General features: G+C 37.3%; 3 protein-coding genes across 5 annotated transcripts; all 3 read right to left on the bottom strand.

Moving 5' to 3' along the window:
• Positions 1 to 1,403: 1,403 nt before the first annotated feature.
• smpdl3a (sphingomyelin phosphodiesterase acid like 3A) lies at positions 1,404 to 10,549 on the bottom strand. Its single transcript, XM_004568405.6, has 8 exons — positions 10,350 to 10,549; positions 9,551 to 9,764; positions 6,247 to 6,391; positions 5,706 to 5,802; positions 5,026 to 5,189; positions 4,714 to 4,894; positions 4,343 to 4,467; positions 1,404 to 3,085 (listed from the first exon to the last, which is right to left on the bottom strand). The coding sequence occupies exons 1-8, from the start codon at positions 10,435 to 10,437 to the stop codon at positions 2,771 to 2,773; spliced, it is 1,329 nt and encodes a 442-aa protein (XP_004568462.2). The 5' UTR covers positions 10,438 to 10,549; the 3' UTR covers positions 1,404 to 2,770.
• Positions 10,550 to 14,801: 4,252 nt separating this feature from the next.
• On the bottom strand, positions 14,802 to 16,279 carry LOC101470777 (fatty acid-binding protein, brain). Its single transcript, XM_004568406.3, has 4 exons — positions 16,143 to 16,279; positions 15,834 to 16,006; positions 15,448 to 15,549; positions 14,802 to 15,078 (listed from the first exon to the last, which is right to left on the bottom strand). The coding sequence occupies exons 1-4, from the start codon at positions 16,213 to 16,215 to the stop codon at positions 15,028 to 15,030; spliced, it is 399 nt and encodes a 132-aa protein (XP_004568463.1). The 5' UTR covers positions 16,216 to 16,279; the 3' UTR covers positions 14,802 to 15,027.
• A 4,393-nt stretch (positions 16,280 to 20,672) lies between these two features.
• On the bottom strand, positions 20,673 to 23,171 carry LOC101471049 (uncharacterized). Of its 3 annotated transcripts, none has more exons than XM_076874134.1 (9): positions 23,069 to 23,171; positions 22,532 to 22,867; positions 22,111 to 22,383; positions 21,951 to 21,974; positions 21,700 to 21,786; positions 21,568 to 21,614; positions 21,224 to 21,280; positions 21,024 to 21,098; positions 20,673 to 20,939 (listed from the first exon to the last, which is right to left on the bottom strand). In XM_076874134.1, exons 1-9 carry the CDS (start codon positions 23,127 to 23,129, stop codon positions 20,829 to 20,831), a joined length of 1,071 nt encoding a protein of 356 aa, XP_076730249.1. In that variant the 5' UTR covers positions 23,130 to 23,171; the 3' UTR covers positions 20,673 to 20,828. The 3 variants fall into 3 exon arrangements, with proteins under 3 accessions (XP_076730249.1, XP_076730248.1, XP_076730251.1); XM_076874133.1 differs by having other exon boundaries at positions 22,532 to 22,870; positions 23,069 to 23,163; XM_076874136.1 differs by lacking the exon at positions 21,700 to 21,786 and having other exon boundaries at positions 22,532 to 22,870; positions 23,069 to 23,163.
• Between the last annotated feature and the right edge of the window lie 463 nt (positions 23,172 to 23,634).

Below are 23,634 nucleotides of genomic sequence, written 5' to 3' on the forward strand. Positions count from 1 at the left end.
AAAAAAAGTTTACTTCGACATCATTCAGCCTACTGTGAAATACCAACTCATTTTTTTGGTTTTAATGATATTATTGTTATTATTATTTTAGGACTCATTCCTGCTGTGCAGTATTTTTGTTTGGGAAAAATAAAAGCTGTTCCAATGACAGAAGTTGCCATTAAAAAAAGAAAACACAGCTTTCATATTGCAGTGTGTAGTACTCCCTTCACAAACTAGTAATTTGGCTCTTATGGGAACTATAATCAAAACTATGAGACTCAGACTACAGTCTGATGTACTTGGCTCCATGCTTTCTTGGTGTCTCCTATTTCTCTTCTTCCTCTTAGGGATCATTTTGATACCCAGTGGAGGGAATCTTATTTATTTATTGTTTGGCAATTTACACATTATGTAATTTGGTAAGTACAACACATAAATAATGCAATTTAGAAGAATATATTTTGTGACCTCGCACCAATTCATTGAAATTCATTCCACTGACTGAACCCTTCAGAGATCATCTCCTATTTTAACTCGCCTTTAGTTGCCTTAAGTTCAGACAGTGTTGCATACTCCACTGCAGACTTCATCAGCCTGGCAATTCAGTAGTTAAATAACTGCCAACAAAAGTGACTGAAAGAGTGAATTCACAGGACTGGGAGCTGTACTCATGTTGCCGTGGCAATGGAGTCCTCTCCATCGCCATGCTCTCCACCAACTCTGTCTCCACGGTTACGTCCTGTCAGGCACTGAGTGGGGGGAGGCAGGGGTTGGTCAGGAATAATAATGGCAAAGAGGCACATGAGGGGGAAAGGTTTAACAATAACACAGAGTACACATTCATTGCCCAAGAATATTTTCTAAACTCCGGACAGAATATAAGAGAAATTATGAGGAGCTTAAAAAAGTTACTCAGGAGTTCAAAAATGTTACTGTGAAATAAGGTAACACAGAGTCATTGTTTTTATTGTATACAGACTGATTGTAGTCTACTCTCAAAGGCTCAATCTGAGCCAGGAAAAACCCAGATTGAAAAAAAAAGTGCTGTGAATCTTTAGCAGAGGTGTAATCAACATTGGAGGAGGGAGGAAAAGGGACAAAAGAGTTGGGAGGGTGGTGAGAAGAAGAGAGGGGCAAATGCTTGAAGTGGAGGCTGAGAAACAAGAGGAGTTTCTGGAAAGTTTGAACAAGAGAAGAATAAAATCATGGGCTAATGGTGGGAGGGAGTATGAAGGTCATCCGGGCTTAGCCGTCGTTCCTGCGCCCCTCCTGCAGAGATGAACTAGCCAGCACAAGTTTAAGTGTCACTTTCAAGTTAGCCACTCTTAAAAGTTGCAGCTCAGCTTCTTTTTTATTTCATTAACTGCAACAGCTAGTACTCTATTAACCTGCCTGTGAAAACAAGGACAATAGAGTCAATGGAACTTTTGAATAAAGGGTTTTATTTAATAGAAAAATAATCATTAAAAGGAAATCAAGATTTTCTCTTACATGTAACAAGACAAGTCATCTGGTGCTATTCCATTCTGAAGCAGCAGCTCAACATGCCATCATTCATGCGCATTTTACCCAGGGTAGATACATTTCTCTTACAGTACATTTTTACTGTACATGTTTTATAATTCGGTGTTCTTTTAAGGGTATTAAATTTAAAGCATGCGTTTCAATAGAAGAATAAACTCCTGGTTTATGCAACATTAAGGAATGGATAATGTGACAGGTTTAGTCTTGTATAGTCAGAATTTGTCAGACAATCAAAAAGTTTAACAAAATAAATTTAAAAAACCCCAAAAAAAACATAATTTTCAAACTTTTAAATCTTATGTTAATCTTGTGATTTTATTAATGAAAGTTGTGACTAAACTGAATGTCTTTAATGTTCCTGTATGGAGCAATTTGTATAGTTTATGCAATTAAAGTTTTTTTTGGTGACCTGGTACACTAACATATACATCAAAACCAGATTTGACTAATCAGTTGTAGCTAATAGAAGAATATAAACGTAAGCCAACAAAAGCTGGATTTACATCTCCATAAGACTACAGCTGAATCTTTTTCCTCATTTACAGCAGAGCTGTCCTTCTTTAGATCTAAAGGATTTCATTTAAATTTTCCTCTGAAATATTTCAAGTATGCATGATTAATCAACACAATAAACTCAAGTGATAGGTGACATTTGGCAGCATTTAATCCAAAGTTTGGCTGTAATCGATTAGTGCAAGGACTACATGGAATAAACTTGCATGATGGAGCTAGGAGCTACAATTAACGTCCTCCACCCTCTCAGAATAAACACACAGACGAGTTTGAGGGTTTTTTTTGTTCTTAGAGACTACAGACATGAGACACCAGCAATTCAGTATCATCATTATGTATGAATGACTGTATTTTCTGTATTGTCAGTCATTTATCTACTATCACCTTTTGGTCCTGACCCCATCTGCATATGTTTGCAGATTTATACAATTAAATAGGTGAAAAAAATATCCCTAAAAAAAAGTTATCCCTGCATTTCTTTAGGGAAATATATAAATATATGTTAAGCAGCATAGGCATTATATGGTGCTTCCCTTTTTCTGACTTCATTCATCTAGTTTGCAAAATGTAATACTTCAGAATATTATTATCAAAATTCAATATTGATAAATCATTTAAAATATGCTATACTATGACTTTAATCAGTGCACTGAATTTCCCCTTTTTTTTTTTTTTTTTAAATATAATATGTCTGAAATCATAAAAACACTGAAGTCTTATTGGCTCCTGAGAAAAATCACTCAAAGACCCTTCATGTGGATGTCCGTTCATCTCCCGTTACACATCTGGAGTAGGACAGCTGGTCCAGAAAGAGCACAGAACACACCTGGCTGACCTTACATATTCCATCACAGATGATGCTGTCGTTGTAGCTGACCATGAAGTGGTTAAAATACTTATCAAAGCTTTTTGTCTGCGGCAGCATAAAACTCAGGCCCAGCTGGAGTAAACTTTGCGGCTGCAGGTCAGTCAGTCCAAAAGCCTCAGTCATGATATATTCAAGCGTCCAGTCTGATCTTTGTTTCTCATTGGCTTCCGTCAGATTCAAATAGTACTGCCAGATATCCTTCAGAGAGAAAGAGAAAGGCACCAAAAAAGGGAGCGAAAGAGAAGAAAGAAAAAAGTCTTTGAGTCTTTTTGAATGCCACAAACAGTTTTTTGTGTGCTGATTGACACCGTGATAAATCATTAAGAAGGACTTCGGCTTCTGTTTTTGAGCAATGAGATAAAAGTTAGAGTAGGTGTTGGAGCGCGGGACTTTTGTAGTTTGACCTAAATTTGTCATCTGCTTTCCAGCTTGAACAGTTTTCAGCTTTCTTTTGCATTCCTACACTCTTTCCTTTTAAGTTTTTATGCTTTAATTGTGAAACTCCCCGGGATTTCACTGGTCCCCAAAATAGCAAGTCCTTTTCCCAACTGTACCACTGATCTGTCCAACCTGTCACAGCCAATCTGTTAGTTTAAGAGATGTATTGCTCATGTAACAAATGATTTTACGATTGTTACCGCTGCCTTTAGGTGTTCAGTTGATGGTTTCCAGAATATCAGATGGACATTTTTGTTTTTTGCCTTTAATGGTTTACACCAGGGGTGTCGAACTCCAGGCCTCGAGGGCCGGTGTCCCGCAGGTTTTAGATATCACCATGTTTCAACACACCTGAATCAAATTATTAGTTCATTAACAGGCTTCTGGAGAACTTCAAGACATGTTGAGGTGATAATTTAGCCATTTAAATCAGCTGTGTTGGATCAAGGACACATCTAAAACATGCAGGACACCGGCCCTCGAGGCCTGGAGTTCGACACCTGTGGTTTACACTATGACTTTTTTTAATTATATGAATGGGAAATGTTATTGCTACAATATGCAGTGACAGAATACTTTGTTTTTTCTGACTGCTGACGGCCTTTTCCTGTTCTTTGTTTTAAAACCTCCAAACGTCTTTGCACATTTATTTAATGACTAGAACGCCAATAAAAAAAATCTAAGGTCCAAGATGAACCTTGGTTGGTCTGCAAATAATGTATATTTATTGAATATATATCAGCAGCATTTCTGGCAGTTAAACTGATGGTGGCCCAACCCTTCTATAAGTTTTACCACATCCATCATTACTAAACATCACTAAACCACACTTTCATGGGTGACTAACTGCCATGATTTTGTAATAATGTGCACAACAATCTTTTATCACATAAAGATGTTTGCATACGTCTTTGCTCGTTTTATATTTAAACCATTTTAAAAACCAAGGCATTTGCTTAATCTGAACAATAATAAGATATTGAGTTATGAGCAGATAGTAGGACCAGAGCTCCTTACCAGCATAGTGTAATCCTTGTTGTTGTACAAGTACATGCGGAAAGATGGGTTATTGGAGTAGAGCTCCGCAAGATTTTTGATCGGTGTAACAGCCGGTGACACAAATAGAGAATTCACAGGTTGACCTACAGAAAAAGAGAAAAGAGAAAAACAAAATAAGAAAATTTCGGTGATTCCTTTCCTTAATTAAGGAAGTTAGCAGATTGTCTGTCTTTTCACGTTTTATCTAGAGAGGAAGTTTGCTTGCTCACAACTGGTTTGCGATACATTTTTAAAAATGACAAGTGCTTAAAAACAAAAAGGTGATACCGCACTTGGAAGAAACATATTAAACTCCATTATTAAAGAAACTGATTGATATTTTCTCACACCTTGTTTGTCCAGCAGCACCATGATGCTGTCTCTGTGAGTGTGTCCGTAGAAATGTCCTGCAATCACATGACTGTACTTCCTAAAGATGGTGACCAGCCTCTCGTTATAGTTCTCTCTTATAGCTGTGATGTTTCTGGCAAAGGGCAGGAACCCGACTGGCACATGGCCTATGATGTACACCTACAGAGAAAAGTAAGGCATATTTAACCACAGATATATTTAACCATCCGGCATCTTCCATATAGATCAATATGATGATCACTATGGTGATTAATATGACAAAAAAATGTTTGCAGTAGAAACTTGTAAACCTTTTCGCGATTCTCAGCAGCTTTCTCCAAAGTTTTTTCCAGCCACTCAAACTGCCCCGCAGGGTCTGTCATGTTCTGTGTGACATTATTGGGACTATAGTAAAGGATCGTATTGAGACTAACAACCCGCAAACCAGGCTTAGCAAGCTGTGAATAGAAACCACCTGCAAAAACAGAACAAGGAACAAAATGAAGGCTACACCTAACGTCATGCCACACACTGAGCTTTTGAAAAACATGCTTTATGCATGGCTTTATTCCAGTTTTACAGAATCAACTGCACATGCTCACTGCACAGATTGTTTCACAAATCAAACAAAGGTTTGCTTGAGAGAAGTCCACTACATTCACATTTTCTGAGCAATTACCCAAAAAAGCTTGACTGATTCATCATCAAACCTTTACATACACCGTGTTGCACTTTACATTAACTTCCTGAATTGCAACACTTGCTGGATCAAAGGGTATTCATCAGCACATGCCAAAGGTCAGTGGTTTTCTAACTTCCTCATTTCTTCATGTGGGAACTTTACAGTTCTCAGAAGTTTGGGCTGATATATACCCTGTACCTACCCATTTAGAAGTCAGGCTACATTAAATGTACAGCAGTAAGAGTTGAAGCTTTAAAATGCAGAGAAAAGTTTTGAATTTGTTGGTCTGACATGTGGTGACTGATGTACCTTGTGAGAGTGTTAGCAGAGCGTCATCATGCAGCCAGAGTTTCCAGAACTGGGCAGCAGCTTTGTAGATGGCATTAGTGGAGGTTGGCATCTGGTCCTAAGAACAATGATGAGCAATGATACATTGTTATTCCAAAAGTAGGTTATTAAAAATGTGAAATGCAACCTGACATCTCACATATACGTCAGCTGGTATCACCCACTGTTATTACTGGGGCTATATGCATGTAATTCTTGTACCACAGTGTTTCTGTTAAATTAAATGGAGCCTTATTGTAAAATAAACCCTTGAAAACTGAAAATACTGATGGATGTTACCCAACCACATAAATGAGTTAAAGCATGCTCATAGTCGGTATAAGAAAACTTCCCTCATTTACTTCTGCAAAAAAAATGGGAGCATAAACTAAAATGCTTCATACAGCAACTCATTTTATCCCCAGAACCTGATGCATCAGACGAACATTAGTGGAGCAAAAATCATCACTGCTCTCCGTGTAAAGCTTGAGATACTGCTTGCTGTCTACTTGTATAAAGTCACCTGAGGCCAGTAGTCATGATTTCCAACTGCAGGGTAGACTGTCAGGTTGGGGAAGTGCTGTCTGATGGTCTGGGTCATGTTACTGATGACCTGGATGACTATGTCTGTAGAGAGCTCATCTGGAGGGACGTGAGGTGGGCTGTCACTGAAAGGGGAAAATAAAATCCAGTTATTTCACTTTATTTGCAGTGAAATGCAGACAAAGTAAAATAAGACATCTAGACACATGGTGATCCCAACATTTGGTTGCTTAAATTATCTGAATGAATGGTGATCAACCTTTGCTTTTTAACTTTTTTTAAAATGCTACTTAAAAAAAATACAGAGCAACTGAATGATCAGTCATGATAGCAGAATATTTAAAATGAGATCAGGTCATTGATTTCCTACTGATTTAGTCTTAATCTACTGTCTACTGACGTTATCTATTTCTAATCGTACAGTTTTCCTGACAGCAGTGACAAAACTATGATATTAGAACTCCTCAAAAAGGAAAAATTAAGGTGGAGAAAACAATTCAGTATTTGTCTGTTATTAAAAAACAACATGGCTTGTGTTGTTTTGGCTTATTACAATAAAATGCTTCAGTAATGAAGATTAAAATGTGAGAACAGTAACTGCAGTGAGTTAAAGTCACTGGGAGCAGCTCAGTCATCATTTCTTCAGCAGAAATCTGGAAAACCCACCAACTTCCTAACAGGACTAAATTCCCTCTACATAACATTGGAATATGTTCCAAGCATGCTTGGCTTGTCCAATATTGCAAACATGTTGTAAATTCCTCTGTACAATGGATTCCCCATTAAGTGAAATGGCAAACTTGTGCTGCAAAGCCCAATAACAACAGCATAAAGCACAAATCTGCTTGCACAGTAACTTAATCCTCCACCCCAGGGAGTCTTTTTAAGTTTTAAGTGCCAAGCCGTTCTCTTAAGCACGTTTAATAAGCCTATGAATTCCTGGCTTAGCTGATTAGCTGCAGATTATTAAAAAGGTGCATGAGTGCAATTCTGCTGACACTGACGCTTACAACTACGCTTACTTATCCTGTGTCACTATCGCAGTGTAGTGGACATTGGTTCACTCTAATTATTTTAACCTCTTATAAAGCATGCAGAGCTCCCTTTAATGCTACTTTTCACAGTGAGTAGATAACTTCTGCTCATCTCTCAGACCTGGAGCTTCAGTGCTTGACTGGGATTGCATGATTTTATTCAGTACTATTTCAGTAGGCACTCTGAAATAATTGCACTTATTTATTTATTCATGAGAAAATAAAATTGTAAGATTCAGCATTTTAGCTCAAGTGACAATCAAACTTCATTAAACATCTATTAAAAAGTAATTGCCATGTTTCTGTTTTCACACCCGGAAACGCTCCAATATACCTTTTTTTTTCTTTTTCTTTTTTTTTTTTTTTTTTTGCTCCAATATACCTGAATTAAAACAATTCTGCAAAGCGGGGAGGGCCAAAATTCCTCCTCTGTGATGTGAAAGGCTTATTGCCACTTATGACAAACATCTGACTGCAGTTCTTGCAGTAAAGGCATAACCAGTTATTAGGTCATCTTTGTTTCCCTTAATTAATGAAATCATCATTTAAAAAACTGCATTTTGTGTTTACTCAGGTTATTTGTGTCTAATGTGACAAATGCGCCAAAAATAAAATCAGGAAGAGGGCAAACACTTTTCACAGCACTCTATTCTGATCACGTGATGGATGAGGCCCATGTGGTGCTCACAAAAAAACCCACAAAAGGAAAACAAATTGTGGGTTTTTCTAATGAGATGTGAGCCAGATAACATCTCAGGAAGTGATACTTTTCCTGTTGAGTCGCATGAAGGCATCTATGGTTGGTGTATTTCTTACAGAAAAACTTTTGACAATGGAAATTCTGAACTAATCACAAACATAATGATGTCACCTCTTTAACTCTCCAAACCACTACTAGGTACTGGTGACAAGTCAAAGAAGATTAAAAAAATAAACTTAAACATTAAAATCTCTATTAATTCTGATGGTGTACAACTTAGCATGATGTGACTTTAGAGAAAAAAAAGGACAAACAGATCTCGGCAGAATGTTTATCAAACTTAGCCTCGAACACCTGTAGCAAGGTAGTTCTTGCTACAGGTTCATGTAACTGATATGAACAACCGATATGATTTTAATGATATCAATACTATTATCAATCCTATTTAATAGTTCTGATTCGTTTTAACTAATTTCTATATATATTTGGGACAGGAAAATCCCTGAGCATGGCTGAGTTGTGCAAAAGGGTTTACTGTCACAAATTTGTCACTGTTTTGCAATGTGTCATAAAAACATCTCAGGTTTGAGGAACAGGACTGATAATCGACTGTGTTGACTGGAACTAGTGGTTAAACTGGAAATGGTTCCTGTAGCCTCGAGCTCCTAACTATATAAGAGGTGAAGACTAACTTACTGTTAAGAACATGTAGTTCTAACATGACACCACCACCACTTTTTGTTGGGGTTTCCAAAGCTGTGGCTTTAAAAGAGATTGTTCACAAGCGGAGTGTTTTAAATGTATAATTACATGAAACTCAGTATCTGCGAGCACGCTGCAAACTGAATATATCAAGGTTGATACACTGGGTGATTTTGATGAATAAACAGACTGCAGTAACGCTCTAAAATTCACATGTTACAATTATAGAAAGATTTCTATATAAATATGATCAAATATATTTTTCCCTGAGTCTGAGTTTCCATAAAGAGAGTACTGTTGTCTTCATACTCTTAGATACTCTGAACTAAACTTACGGTAATGTTAAGTAGTAAAATGTTATAATCAGTCTTAATTTTATGTGTCAAGAACAGCTGAAGCTAAAAATGTCTTTAGTTTTGCAACTATTTGAAAATGAATCAAGATATGGGATGAACTGAAATCTTGAATTGGTAATGGCACTATATACACGAGCTGTTACAACATCTGAGAAAGAAAATATGGGCCATATAAAATTGTGATCTACCTCGAACGTCTCTGTTTTTACTATTACTAATAAAACAGTAAAAAAATTCTTCCAACAAACATCCTCAATCTTTTAGCCCAAAAAGTACAGATCACATACTTTCACACAGAAGTACATGACTGCTGCTGCACTGTAGGATGGGGATGTGAAACCAATCCAAAAACACTTCTATGGTTTCTATAATCTGTAAATCACAAGTCTGAAAAAAAAGAATCTGTGTTAACCCACAATTTGCATGAAGGCAACACAGCAAAGCCTTTTAAAGCTAAAATAAAGACTCTCTCTCCCTCATCAGAGTACCAACCCAGTCCAAATGATGAAGTCCTCTGGCTGTGTGAGCGATGCCATGTTAGTGAAGGCGGACTCAATGAGGCGGAAAGGTGAGTCGCACAGGAAGTCTCCATACAGGCCGGGATTGGTGGCAGGAACTCCTTTGGAGGAATAACAAACCTTCTTGGGGTCTGGGGTCAGGTGGTAGGAGGGGTCCAGGTGGAGGTCTGTGATGTGCCAAAACCTCCCTGGACAGATGAAGTGATTGTGAATGACAAAAACAGAAATTAGAATGGAACCAAATTAAAAATCTGTTTGATTTTTAAAGTTATTTTATTTTATTTTTTTATGAAAATGTAAATGCAAAAAATAATTTAAACCACTTGATTTAATTGAGAAGAATAATAAGCCCATCCAATACTAGAATTACAGACTAGCATTTCTTTCCCTGTCAGCGTCAGTGACTATTTTATTTTGATTTGTGAGCTCAATGTATCTGAGGTCATAGTTACAAGGCTTATATATACTGTATATTAACTTAATAGCAGTCTTCAATTGTAAAGTTTTCACCAAATATATATAATATATAACTTTAACTGGAAATATTCACCCTAAATTCAAACCCACCATGTCTTGTGTCTAAATGAAAGATAAGAAAATTCCCACCTTTATATTTCATGTTTTCTATTTTGTTGCATGAATTCTATCAGAGAGAAAAAAGCTGTGCGTTGCACAGTTCAGAGGACTATAAGTTTTTGAGTCCCTGGAGAGTAACACAAGATATAAATAGTGCAAAGTCGCTAACGGTGGAGGTTTTCGGGGCTCTCGCTCACCTGTGCTCGCCAGGTAACGTCTTCCAGTCGGTGCCGCAGTAAGCGGAGCCGCGCTGTAACACAGCAGCAGAAAACACAAACGCAACATCTTCAGAGCGTTAAAACCGACGGCACCGGGAAACACATAGCTTATATACACAAGCTAGCTGTCAGATGTTACTGCCCCTATCCCGAAGTAAACAGGAAGCAAAGCGACTGAATGGTCACGTGACTTCCGTGTTTTAAGACGCAGGGGAAGGAACTTATGAAAATGAAAGTCAAGTTCCTGGAGGATTTGTGCTTGTATAGTTATGTAAGTACATTTACTCAGGGGCGAATCTAGAGAAATTTTCTTAGGGTGGCATGAGGGTGGCAAAGACATCAAATGGGGTGGCAAAATCAAAGACTTTTTTTTTTCAAACACCTATGCAGGTGATTACATGTGGTTAAAATAATTCAAATGCAGTAAGTATACACGTTTTTCATATAAATATAGTCTATAACTTAATTATTGTCTGTAGCTCACATAATTATACACTTTAGTTACACAAAATATGTGAGTTTTGATCTTATGTACTGTATAGCCTGTATATTAAATATGTAGCCCAATAAATATAAAATCCAGAAAGCTACACAACATGGGACGGTTCATTTACAAACAGAAGTCTAAATTAAGTTTCCCACTGCTTTTTGTTAGAAAAAAATCATTGTTACATGCTTAAATTACACAAAATGTCAGAAATCTGCACTGTCTTGAACAAAAATTGAAACCTAATTTTTCATGATTTGTTGGATTAACCCTCTGAGGTCTGAAATACAACCGGCCACTTTTGACTCCTTTTGAGTTTACGTTTGTATTTCACCATGAAATTGTTTCATTTTATTTTTCCCCCTTGCCTTGTTTGGTATCATTCTTTTCAGCTCAACTGAATTTAGTTGTTTTGTTTTTTCACTGACATACTGCATTAGTATTACTGATCTGAAATCACACAGAGAACTTAAAATCCTAGTAGTATTTTTTTTACTGTAAAAAAAACACAGACATGTTGAGTCAATTTTTATAACTTGAAATGCAAATATAAATTGTACATTTTGTAAACATATACAACTATTTATCTAAAAATGCAGCCAATACACCTGCCGTTTTTTCCCATTTTGTACAACCATTTAAAAACATTACTAAAACTAAAGTGAGAGAACAATCAGGTGTTGCAATAAGATGCCCCACAAATGATGTGTGCCAGTAAAAAAAAAAGTTTGTTCACCAAAAGACAGAGGAGAACAGCACAGGGATAAACCTACAGGCCTGACAGCAGGAGGTGTATCACTCCGCTGGTTTTCTACTTAGTGACAGTGTTTACATTGCAAATGTGCCTTTGTGACATTCATTAGTGCCCTCAGTGACACACAAAACAAAACAACGACTACACAACAGAACAACTACACAAGACAACACAACACACTAAGTATACACTCCACACTAAATGTCACAAATCTCCCACATCTAAAAACTCTCTCTCTCTCTCTCTCTCTCTCTCTCACTCGCTTGCTCTGTCTTGCTGCCGTTACCGTCACTCCTAAAACTTTTCCCTCTTCCTAAACAACCAAATCCCACGTGTTGACTTTTTTTTAATTGGTCGACATGGTACATTTTTCCACCGATAGGAAAGAGGTGGCTTTTTTTCCTTTCTTTACTGTTTTCGCGCTGTCCTTACAAAAGGCTTAAAACACACACACACACAAAAATGTGACGCCAGTATTTAGAAAAAAGCATGGCTTATATATATTATCATAACTCTGGATTTACTGGCCTGTAATTAAAATTTAAAAACTTTGAAGTCCGAACTTTCAATGTGGGCTGAAATAGAGACTCAGAGTGGCTGCAGCTTGTTGCTATGTCAGCTTAAAATAGTCATGTGATTTAGAGGTGCAGCGTGTTGGTGGACCACAGAGGGTTCAGAAAACTCACCTTCATTCCATTTCCAGAGTGTAACATCCACCCACGTGTGTAAAATCCAAAATTCCCATGGTGTTGTTCAAAATGTGCTCTGGCACAATCATAAGCATCGCTTGCTACTGAAAACAAGAAAAAATCCGGTGCTGCTATGGGCTGAACCATTTGTTAATGGTGGTGGTGGTGGGGGGATACTATGCAATATATTCAGTTTTAGCATTTATATTCACTGTTGACTGTAACTACGCTCATACTGTTAATGCTATCTTATTTTAATAAACAACACTGTCATATGCAAAACTGGGGTGGCACTTGGGGTGGCAAGGGATCATTTTAGGGTGGCACTTGCCACCCTTCTAGATCCGCCCCTGCATTTTCTAAAAAGATGAAGAGCGTATAAAATATTAAATATTTGGGCTAATTATACAAAAACTCATAAAACTGACCTTGCAACAATAGCTAAAGTAATATCTATAATAGCCTGTCTAACCCCTGCAGGATGTAGACTAATTCTTTTTTTATGGTTCGTATAGCCTGAATCTAGAGAACAGTGCATCTAATTAGATTTTCCAATGCAATTTCCTTATTTTATGATGTGATTTTGCTGCTTTGGCCTTATTTAACGAGTTAGATTCTTCTAGTATTAATCACTATCGACTTCCTTTTTCTACTATTTGTTCATTTATTGATTTCCATTATGCTGTCTATTAATAAACTACATGTGTAATATAAGAATGTCAAAGCTTATAGGCAGCAGAGAAGAAAATGAAAGATTAAATAGAGAGGGTGTGTGTGTGTGTGGGGGGGGTATAAAATAGGAGAGAGTATATAATAGAAATATAATAGAAGGATTGAGCACGTGTACAAATAAAAAGTGCATTGAATCGCAAACTGCTGCACCAGTACTAGAATAAATAAGACTAGGAGGTAGAGGACTATCTGTAGAAGAAAAAAGCCAACAACTGGCCCAGTAAGGACCCTTATCCCCCACACTCAACTACAGGGTGGGGAAAAGTAGGTTTGGGGTCCACAATGACAACACTTTGGAACATCACCTTACCCAAAGCCAGGACCCACTGTCCCCACCACGAAGGGCTGTCTAAAGCATACACATGACTACCAATTTTTAGGGCCCATCTGCACATTGTATGCAGACACCAGTATTCTACTCAGTCAACAACAGACGCAGAAAAAATGGGCAAGACAAATTGGTCTGAGTTAGATTCAAGTCCTATTTGATGTTAGAGCCACGTACAAACATATAATATGAAAGGTCATCAAACAGCTATTTTTTTAGAATGATTAAAACCCCACTTGTCTCTGCATGTTTGCAGTGATGCCTTTCATCTATAAAGTATAATCTGTACTATCAAGCTTTTTCTTTTTTTCTGACCTGTAGCTACTTTAAATCATTCAAACAATTCACTGAATCAGTGTAATTGAATAAACATTAACCTCACATAATTAATATAAATAAATAAAATCTAGTTATACTTGTATGATTTACTCCCAGCATTGTGAGTTACAGGATATGGCTTTTTTGGATTTAAAGGTCAGTTATTCCAAAGTAACCACACAGCACTTCTTCACATTTCCCCTAAGTGATATCTGTTTTGCATACTTTTTTTTGTCTCTATCAAGTCCCATCAGGGATGTATCTATGAATAATCTCTAACTGTGGCTGCGTTTCCTGCTGAAGGTACAGTTTGCTTTCAGACGTTATTTCCTGATGCACCAGGTGGGGTTTAATCACAGTCGTAAACCGATCTAATACATTATGATAGAAATACTGATTTCTTTCATAGAAATGCTTTTACCACTAGAATTAGCTCTCTCTCTCTCTCTCTCTCTTTGCTCTGCATAGAGATGTTCCTGTGAACAGATTAAACAGAGACTATTTCTTTATTTTAAAGTATTTCAGTGAACACTGATTACCTTGATTTGCTGATTCATAGCAGGAGGAGAAGAACAATTGCTGGAAAGACTGACTGCTCTTCAATACCTAAAAGTACTTGGTGATTAAAACCACGAGAGCTAAGTGAATCAAATATGTGATCACATCTAAAGCATGGAGCAAAGTTGTCTGAGAGATTAAGGTTATCATGGTCCTGGGTCTTCGATCCAGTGTTTTGAGTTTTTGCTGTGGACTAATGATTCATGGTTTTTAATTTAAGGAATAAGTTTGTTCAAGCTTCATATTATTTGTCTAGAGTTTTGTATTTCTAGTGCCTCTGAGGTTTGGTTATCTATATTTCTAGTTCTTTGTTTCTTGTTTGAGCATGTTAGTTCCCTTTCTGCCTCTCCAGTCGTGTCTGGTCTCGGGGGATGTTTGGTCTCCCTGTTTGTTTTGTCGAGTTTGTATGTCTTAGTCGTGGTTTCTTTGTTAGTCACTTCCTGTTTTAATTTGATAGTCAATTATCTTGTGTACGTTATGCTTTCCCTTCGCCTGTCTCTTAGATTCTGTTCAGCTGTTCAGTTTAACACCATATCACTACATCAAGCAAGAGGCAAATAATAAATTCTTTTTTTTCCCTTTTTTATTTTGTATTTCCGCACAGGGTTGCAAAGATGATCCATCCATCATGACAGAAATGTATTCATATAAAAAAACTTACAAAATTTGTGCAGCTTGCAGCTTGCTTTTACATATGGAGGAGGATGAAGTGCAAAGAGAAGCATACAGTCAACAATATTTATAAACCCATCACTTCTTGGACAGTTTTGGGAGGCTGTCACTCAGAGCACTCATGCCTTCTCATAGGTGCGCACTGCGTGGATGTCTTCGAAGGTCAGATTCTGCACAGGAGAGAGGACAGAAAGTATGATTCTCAAGTTTACTTAATTAAATATATATAAAAGAATCCTCATTTGCTAAATCAGCAAATCATCATATAATTGTTATAGGAAAATTCCAGACCAACTGTAAATCAGTCTTGGTTGGACTGATCTACTGGACCTCATCTACTGCATAAAATCATTAAAATCAATTTTATGTTGTTACAAAGCTTATTAGGCTCAGAAAGCAACTGACAATCATTTAATTCAAGGAATTGCATTATAAAAAAAACCATGTTGTTTGTCTGTCTCCAAAAGTGCTCCCAAAATGTATAGAAAGTCTATATACAGCAAATGTTCATATATATATATAGATTAAGGTTGTCTTACCATGACCATCTTGTCGTCCTTGATTTCTCTGACAAACTTGGTCTCTTTGCCGTCCCACTTCTGGACGTGGACCAGCTTGTCTCCCTCCAGAGTCACTGTGGACTGAAAAGACGAAAAGAAGGGAATGCATTTTGCATGAGAAGTGGAGAAATAATGCAATTTATAAATGATTTGAAGAAATATTTAATTTAAAGTCCAAGTAAAAGTTGAACCCAACCACTGACACGAGTGTAAAATGATTGAATTTGCATTTAATCACCACAGTGAACATACAATTTGGATTTTGCTTTCTTGTACTTTGAAATACATTTTATTTTTTTTAATGATAATCAGACCACAATCAAAAAGCTGTAAATCTTTCTTTTATTCATTCATTGTCAACTCACTTTGCAGTTCCTGTCATCAGCAGTGGTTTCATCAAACTCCTCTCCCAGCTTGAAGGAGATCTCTGTGTTCTTGAAGGTGCTCTGGGTGCGGATCACCACCTTGTCTCCCTCCTGGCTGATGATTACAGTCGGCTTGGTCACATTACCAACCTGCCTGGTGGCAAAGCCAACACCTAAGTAAAGGACAGGGGTGATAATATACCTGGGTTACAAGTCTCCTTCATCTATTTTTAATCACAACGTTTTTGTGCAAAAGAATATTGCATTTGTGTATTTAAAAAGAAAGAAAAAAGAAAGTTTGTTACTTACCAAGTCCTTTCATATACTCATCGAAATTCTCACTTTCAATCAGTTTCCAAGTGGCACAGAAGGCGTCGACCATGGTGAAGGTTTGCAGAGAGGCAAAGTTATCTCCAAAGCACACTGAGCAAGCTGCAGCTTATGCAGGTTCACCCCCCTTATGTTATTTTATAGCTTCTTATTATTATGCATGCAGGTGGGTGTCACCAGGCATCCTATTGGCTCAGGAGATTTTCACTGGGTTGTGATTGGATACTTGAATTGGGTCATATTCTTGACAAGGGTAAGAAAAAAAGAAAGCTAAATGTGTCCATTTATATGCTTGATGATGTAATTACTCTCATTCAGGGATGCCAGTGGGTTTGGGGATAGGAATCATTGCCATATGTCAAGCTAGGGAATTTAACATTTAAAAGTAATGGAGTAAAGAATAATTTTGCAATTATATTTCATCAAAAATAAGGCAAAGTTAATGACTATAGCTTGCAATCTGTGTTTTTAAAAATAAGATTGTGTTCAGAGGTTTTAGAGAACGAGCTACTTGTCTATGAGGTTCATGAGTTAACCCATACTCAGGGGCGGTCCGAGCCTGTTTGGTGTCCTAGGCGAACACTCCCCCCACCCCCCGGACACACACTCACACACATCAAACATATTAAGGATTACATTAACATATTTTATTGTGAAAACTGTTGTCAGAACCATACTGAATTGAATTTAACCATATAAATATATAGTGAAAGACAGAGAGAGAGAGAGAGAGAGAGAGAGAGAGTATGCAAGTGGTTAACAAACTGTCATTATAATTCGTCACACACTGAGAATAGCAGACAAATAAACAATACAGCTCTTCCAATTAATGGCTAATTAATATTGTGCTGAAAACAGTCCAAAAGATTCAATAAGCCACATCAGTGTGTACTGTCTGTCTACTGTTTACTATCATAGCCAAGTAGCTAACAAAGGTAAACAGAAGTTTTCCGAATCCCTATAAATGTTATCTTGTTTCAGAATACATAACCTGCCATTATCCAAAGACACATCTGCTTACGTGTATCTTTTGCTCATTTCTCCTCTTCTTCTTTTCTCTTTTTTTTCTAAACTGAGGACCTGATGGCAAATTTGACCTTTTCTTCTCCATCTTCCATTAGTAATTTTGCACTCCACTATCAACACCCAACCCCACAGCATAAATAGACCTACACCTTAATGCACAGATTCGGGTTGTATAGAGTTTTTTTTTTCTGGGATTTCACACAACCCAGGAAAATAATTAATACATAATGGACTTGGATTTACAATATTATGAATCGTTATTTGGAAGCAGCACGCCCCCTCCCCTTTTGACAGGCGATGTGTGAGCAGCAGCAGCAAGCAGACGCTCCGATGGCCCTCGCGCTCACTTTTAGGTTATATGTGTGTGATAAAATTTAGAAAACACATCGGTGCAAATTATAAATCTATATCACAATGTTTTCAGTTTTTGTGTTTGTTGTAGGGCTTTCAACGTTAATGCCTTAACGGCATCATTACGATTAACCTGATTCAAATTTTTAATGCAATCAACCCATCTGGAGCTCAGAATGGACAAACTTTGGACAAACTGCCCAAAATGCGTTGACATTTCAGGAATTTTGAGTCAGTCTGTGCTCCAGATGGATTAATTGCATTAAAAAAATTTAATTGTGTTAATCATGATGACGGAGTTAACATTGACAGCCCTGTTTGTTTGTTTTTATTTATTTATTTTTATTTGGTTATTAGGCACTACTCCAAACAGCCAGAGAACCCCCGCCACCCCGCCCCTCTCCTCCCTGTGCAGCAAGCAGCAGGCGCACCTCGTTAATGAAGGGCGCCCTTACTCCCCACAAATGGGCAAAAGAAAACCGTTCGGTGCCTGTACAATTCCTAAAATGCACTGGCATGATGTCGGGGCAGCGTAGGTGAGAGGAACTTTTTTTTGCAATGCCATGATGCCGCCCTGGGCAAATGCCCATGTCGCCCATATCAAAAACCGCCACTGCCCACTACTTATATTTCTTTTACTTCGTTTTATCTTCTGTTAGTCTTTTGGTACAGACAGAACTTTTCATGTCTGGAATGTTTCCTGTAGGGACGCGTCAGTGAAGCAGAATCACTTTATTTGACAGCCTTTTGTCCTTAACTGCATTAATGACCCCCACAGCTACAATGTCTTCATGCTCAACACACACACTAATTACTGTGACTGAATCCCTGTGCGTGTGTGTGTAACTTTCTCAAACTGTAAAAATGATGGCGTCACATCTGATTCAAGCACCAAGTTTTCAGTTACATAAAGCAAAGCAAACTTCTTGTTATGGTTAACAATAAACCCATTCATGAAGGATTTATAAAGACAAATACTCTCTTCTGATATTGTCCAGTTCACAAGATAAGATATTTATACAGTACGTTGCGTTTTACATATCAGATATGAAACATGCTAATTTTATCACTTTGTTTAGTTGTTTCAGTTTCATCATCTGAATTGTAAGCTTAAAAATCCACAAACTGCAAATCTTGTTATCCAAGAAAACAAACACAGTACAGTCAGTACTTTTATCATTGCAGTAAAATGAGAAGGACACATGCATAATGCTGGAGTCATCCTGCTCATTTACTGGAAAGCATGTTATCCATAAAATACAGCTGAAGAAACTTTGTTTTATTTTGATTTCTTTCCACGATCTCTGAAGACTCTCTGCCGCCACTCTGTGGTGAGATATAGAGTAGCAGTACAGAAATGTATTTTGTTTAAGCTCAGCTTTGCATATGTAGTTTTTCTTAAGAATAAATGTAATACTTTTGTGCTGCATCACAATGACATGTCCTCCAGAGTTTTAAAACTAAACTAAAATAGCTGCGTTTGGAAAGTTGCAGGAACCTTTGAATAGTTACTCCTATAAAAAAATGTTATGTGTTACTACTTGTTGCCCCTGATCTCTGCAGTGGACGTAAAAAGTTACCATTACACATTAAGCAAAAACAGTCACATTGACTAAAAGTATTTGACATTAAAGTAAACCAGAACTCTCCACCAAAGTACAGATATTTGTTTAATTATTCAGAATATCAGAGTTTCTGTTTCTATATCAATACATAACAGGGAATTCAATCTCAAAAAGAAAAACAGATTTTATTTAGATTTTTTTATGTGGTAAATTCCAACTTTCCCAAACTAAAATAGTAATGTGTTTAACAGTAGATGGACTTCCCTCCGGTCCAGTTGTGGTTGGTGACACATGTGAACCGGTGCATGATGTGGTGGAAGGTGCAGCCCTTGTAGCTGAATCCCTACTCACATATGCAGATGGCACTGTAGTTTTCAGCAGTCTTGGGCACCATGTTGGTACATTGCTTGATCAAAATCCAACTCAAGTGGGCGCCATCAACTTTGATGATGAAGTAAACTCTGGGCTCTGCTATTTCAGCAGGGTGAGCTGGATAATACAGATATCAGTGTCTTGACCCGTGGACACTCAGAGATTTTGGTCAATATTGACATGACTGCATCACACAGTTGCTGCAGATTTGTCAGCTGCACTTCTATGATGTAAATCTCCCCTTTACCACATCCTAAAGATGCTCTATTGGATTAAGATCTGGAGACAATTTGAGCACGGTGACCTGTGGCTCAGGTGGCAGAGCGGCTATGTTCACTTAAATTTCCTTTCTTGCCCGTTCTGATGTTCGGTTTGACTGTGCTGCCACTTGATTGACTGACTAGACATTTACACCACCTAATCAAGTGGGTGACGAGTATTCGGTTCCTCCTACAGTCAGGAACAGAAACTGCCACAATGACACACACGTTGTGTTGTCTTATTTCACTATACTGCTCTCTCTGCCAGTATCAAGTACACATTTTCTTGTCTATAAAATGAAGCAGGCTGATCTCTCTTACTGATGTTTAGTGTTTCTGTCACTAAACCAGGAAGTGTTTTTGTGGTTAAAAAAACAAAACAAAAGCACGCAGTAATAGAGAAACAACTCCACAGTTACCCAGCGCAGCTGACTTCACTGACTTTTTAGGTTGTTTAATTATTAAGATTTCTTATATTTGAAAAGTTTAGTACTCAATATAGTATTAATAAAAAAGCTGACCCACTGCCTTATGAAATAATGACATGTGATAAGTGTGGGTGTTACTGAGGGAGGTGTCATTTCTTGGTAGCAGCTCAAACTGTGTGTATGTGGAAATAGCAGCAGATGTCTGGTAGTTTCCTCTTTTTTAAAAATTAAACTTCAACATACACAACTTTGGCAGAAAAAGTCAAAAGACAAACGTGCTACTGAGGTCTGGTAATGTTCATGAAAATGCTATAAAAAGCTCAGTTTACACAGTCTTTTAACTATCACTGGCTTTTTTTACACAAGTTTCTGCTTTTGTTTCTCTATTAATTACAAGAAAGTAAATTAGCAGCACTGCAATAGTTCTAAATTCCAGTAAAGCACAGGAAAGAGCACACGTGTAATCCAATGTATTTAATTATTCATTAATTTATTTATTTTCCAAAACCATAAACAACAAATAAACAAAATAGACAGTAAAATAAACTAGATTTATTTTATAAACCCTTCAGTATACCCATGTAATGTTGAAGTAGACGATATAACTCTAAATATAAGATCCAAATAACAGTATTAAAACATGTAATCTTTAAATACAGTATCTTATTTGGTGATGGTGGAATACAGGTTGCTGGGATCAGTGGAGACTTCAAGAGAAGCTGAGGGAGCTTTCACTGTGCTGTATGTCACAGTGGTACCTTCATCATCGTGGACCTAAAAGGAAAAATGACACAACAAATTTTACCCAACACAAAACCTCATCATGCTGTGAATAATGTCACTCTCATAAACACTTACCTGAGCACTGGCCTTACTGTTGGCCTTCTTAGTGTAGTTGATGGAAGCATAGTTAACACCATCCTCAAGATCATCCTACACAGTGGACACAACAGAATGACACCTTTAAATAATTATATTAAATCGTTATCATCATATATCGAACAAAGATCATAGTTACTCTGAGAGTAACTATAACTCCTGATACTGTTTGATCTCACCATCTCCTGACTGTTTCCTGGATCAGACTGAATCTCAGCTGGGTTTAAACCTAATCCCTGCACAAACACAGGTAAGTAACATATGAATTACATATTTTATTCCATTACATACGTACATAAATATCAGTCCTGGGTTTACTACTACACCCAGGACTGGTAAAACATTAGAATTAGCTGTATTACGGAGGATTTAACATACTGATAGGCAGCTGTTTGTGATGTTTTACTTTGTTTATTTTACTTTTGTTTGTTTATTTACTTTGTTTTTATGTTCATAATTGTATGTTCACATTATCTATTATGCCTATGTTTTTTACAGTAAAGCCATTGCCATCTTTACTTACTTCAGTGTTTAAACCAACAGCATTGTCTTCCCTTTGTGTTTTTTTCCCTGAAAAGAAATTTAATTTTCACACTGAAGTCTAAACTTTATTAAACAGTTGTTGGTGATATGTTTAATCTGGAAATGTTCGCACCTTTCATTTTCTTCCATATGACGAATGCTACAATAATTAAGAGTGCTACTAAACATGCAAGAACAATAATATACAGCAATGATGAACCTGTAAAACCAAATGATAATGTTAATGTGGTCACTGGTGCAGTTATGATGAGCTGAAAGCAACAAATTGTAGCAAGAGACTGAAACACACTGAGAGTTACTGAGCAAGGTAAAAAATGAATGATAAGACAAAGAGATGGACAGAAAGAAATATTTTGCCATTACCTCCATCTGATGATTCATCCCCATCTGAACAAATACACAAATTTAAAAAGAAGAGTGTGTTCACGTAATACAAACTTTGTTATCTTTACAACAGTCATGACAAACGCAGGTGTGATATTTCTATTTTGTGTTATTGTGTTATTAAAGTTAATATTCTCACCTGTTGTCCCACCTGAGGACTGACGGCTGAAAGGAAACAGCTGCACTTTCTTACTGTACTTATTCGTCACATTACACTTTAATGACTCAAAAAACTTCTGATTAAGGTGAGATGTTGTAAATGTCACAGTGGCAGTGCAGCCTGGTGGTGATATCTGCATGTCTGAGGATTTCTCTTCACCCTCATAGATCCACTGTACTGTGTGTGTACATGGATCATACTCCAACACAGAGCAGGACAAGATGACTGTACCATTGTTCTCATCTTCAGTCACTTCAGTCGTACAGATGGAGACATGTTGAGAGAGAAAAACAAACAATAAAGATAATTAACTTCATCACTGTGGTCATACTTACTGTAAGAGTTTAGTTTGTTTCTCTAACAGGACATTTTGATGTGAAAGGATGATGTAAATACTCACTGTTGATGACGGACAGAGAAGAACAGGATTTTCCACAGTGTTGTTGGTCTTGTGATGTGTAGTGTCTGCAGGTGTAGTGACCAGCATCATGAACTGTGATGTTCTTCATGACCAGAGAACAGTTTGCTGTAACACTCAGTCTGTCTGATGTATTTTTGTGCTTTTCTTCAATCAAACCAAGATGAATCAGCCTGACTGTGTCAGCAACATACAAACGTCTGAAGATCCAGTCAGTTCTGTTACACTCAGGCTGACCAACTGTCACATTTTGACAAGGCAAAGTGACCTCATCACCAACTCTGACCAGGAATGTGGGGCCATGTTGTCCAGTTACTGCTGCTGTGGAAAAGAGAAATACATTTGGAAAATAAACTGTAACATGGATATGACTGTGATGTTCATAGTTAGTGTGAGAATTAGCTCACCCCTGGTTTCAAAGGTTCAACAGAAAGTTGCAAACAAAACATGGCTGCCTCAGTTAGAGGATGAATGATGTAACATCAGGTTATTCATTTATAACGTGTTGTGTGTTCTTACCTTTAAACTGAAGCATGAGTATCAGGAACAGAAACATTTGAATCCATCTGAACTCAGCCATCGTGCTTCTCCGTCTCTCTCAGTCTCTACTCTTGCTCTCACGTTCACAAGTGAGGCAGTAACAAAGATGAATACAGCACTGACTTCCTGCTCACTTCCTCATAGTGACATCAACAACACACTTGCTGGATGAATTTGGTTCTCAGTATGGAAGATCTCTAACTTGCCTGTGACGTTTAAACATCAAATATATGAAAAAGCTTTTCCACATTCTACGTTTATTCGATGCAATTTGCAAGTTTTTTGTTATTTCAGTACGTCACAGGGAGGACTCCAGTAGAGGAGAATAGAGGAAGTTAAACGTGTGAAAACTAAGAGCTGAAATAAATGTTTGCATGAACGCATCTCTTCTGTAAATGTAGTTTATTCTGCAAAAGCAGAAAGTGTGTTTGATCATGTTTCTCGCAGCACAAATTAGTTTGTGATGGAATTCAAGTCTTTACGTCCACAATGAAGCATAGTGATACTGCAGCAGTCACCACTTGGAGCAGCTAGATAAAAACACA

The sequence above is a fragment of the Maylandia zebra genome, linkage group LG15, assembly GCF_041146795.1.
Source record: "Maylandia zebra isolate NMK-2024a linkage group LG15, Mzebra_GT3a, whole genome shotgun sequence".
Classification (NCBI taxonomy): domain Eukaryota; kingdom Metazoa; phylum Chordata; class Actinopteri; order Cichliformes; family Cichlidae; genus Maylandia; species Maylandia zebra.

Coding starts and splice junctions, on each gene's coding strand:
- LOC101470777 (XM_004568406.3), bottom strand. CDS start 16,215: ATGGTCGACGCCTTCTGTGCCACTTGGAAACTGATTGAAAGTGAGAAT. Junction 16,007..16,142: donor TGAGTATATGAAAGGACTTG/GTAAGTAACAAA, acceptor TCCTTTACTTAG/GTGTTGGCTTTGCCACCAGG. Junction 15,079..15,447: donor AGGACGACAAGATGGTCATG/GTAAGACAACCT, acceptor TCTCCTGTGCAG/AATCTGACCTTCGAAGACAT.
- LOC101471049 (XM_076874133.1), bottom strand. CDS start 23,129: ATGGCTGAGTTCAGATGGATTCAAATGTTTCTGTTCCTGATACTCATG. Junction 21,615..21,699: donor CATATGGAAGAAAATGAAAG/GTGCGAACATTT, acceptor ATTTCTTTTCAG/GGAAAAAAACACAAAGGGAA. Junction 21,281..21,567: donor CTGTTGGTTTAAACACTGAA/GTAAGTAAAGAT, acceptor GTGTTTGTGCAG/GGATTAGGTTTAAACCCAGC.
- smpdl3a (XM_004568405.6), bottom strand. CDS start 10,437: ATGTTGCGTTTGTGTTTTCTGCTGCTGTGTTACAGCGCGGCTCCGCTT. Junction 5,190..5,705: donor TCTGCTAACACTCTCACAAG/GTACATCAGTCA, acceptor CTGTTTTTGCAG/GTGGTTTCTATTCACAGCTT. Junction 4,468..4,713: donor GGTGCTGCTGGACAAACAAG/GTGTGAGAAAAT, acceptor CTTTTTCTGTAG/GTCAACCTGTGAATTCTCTA.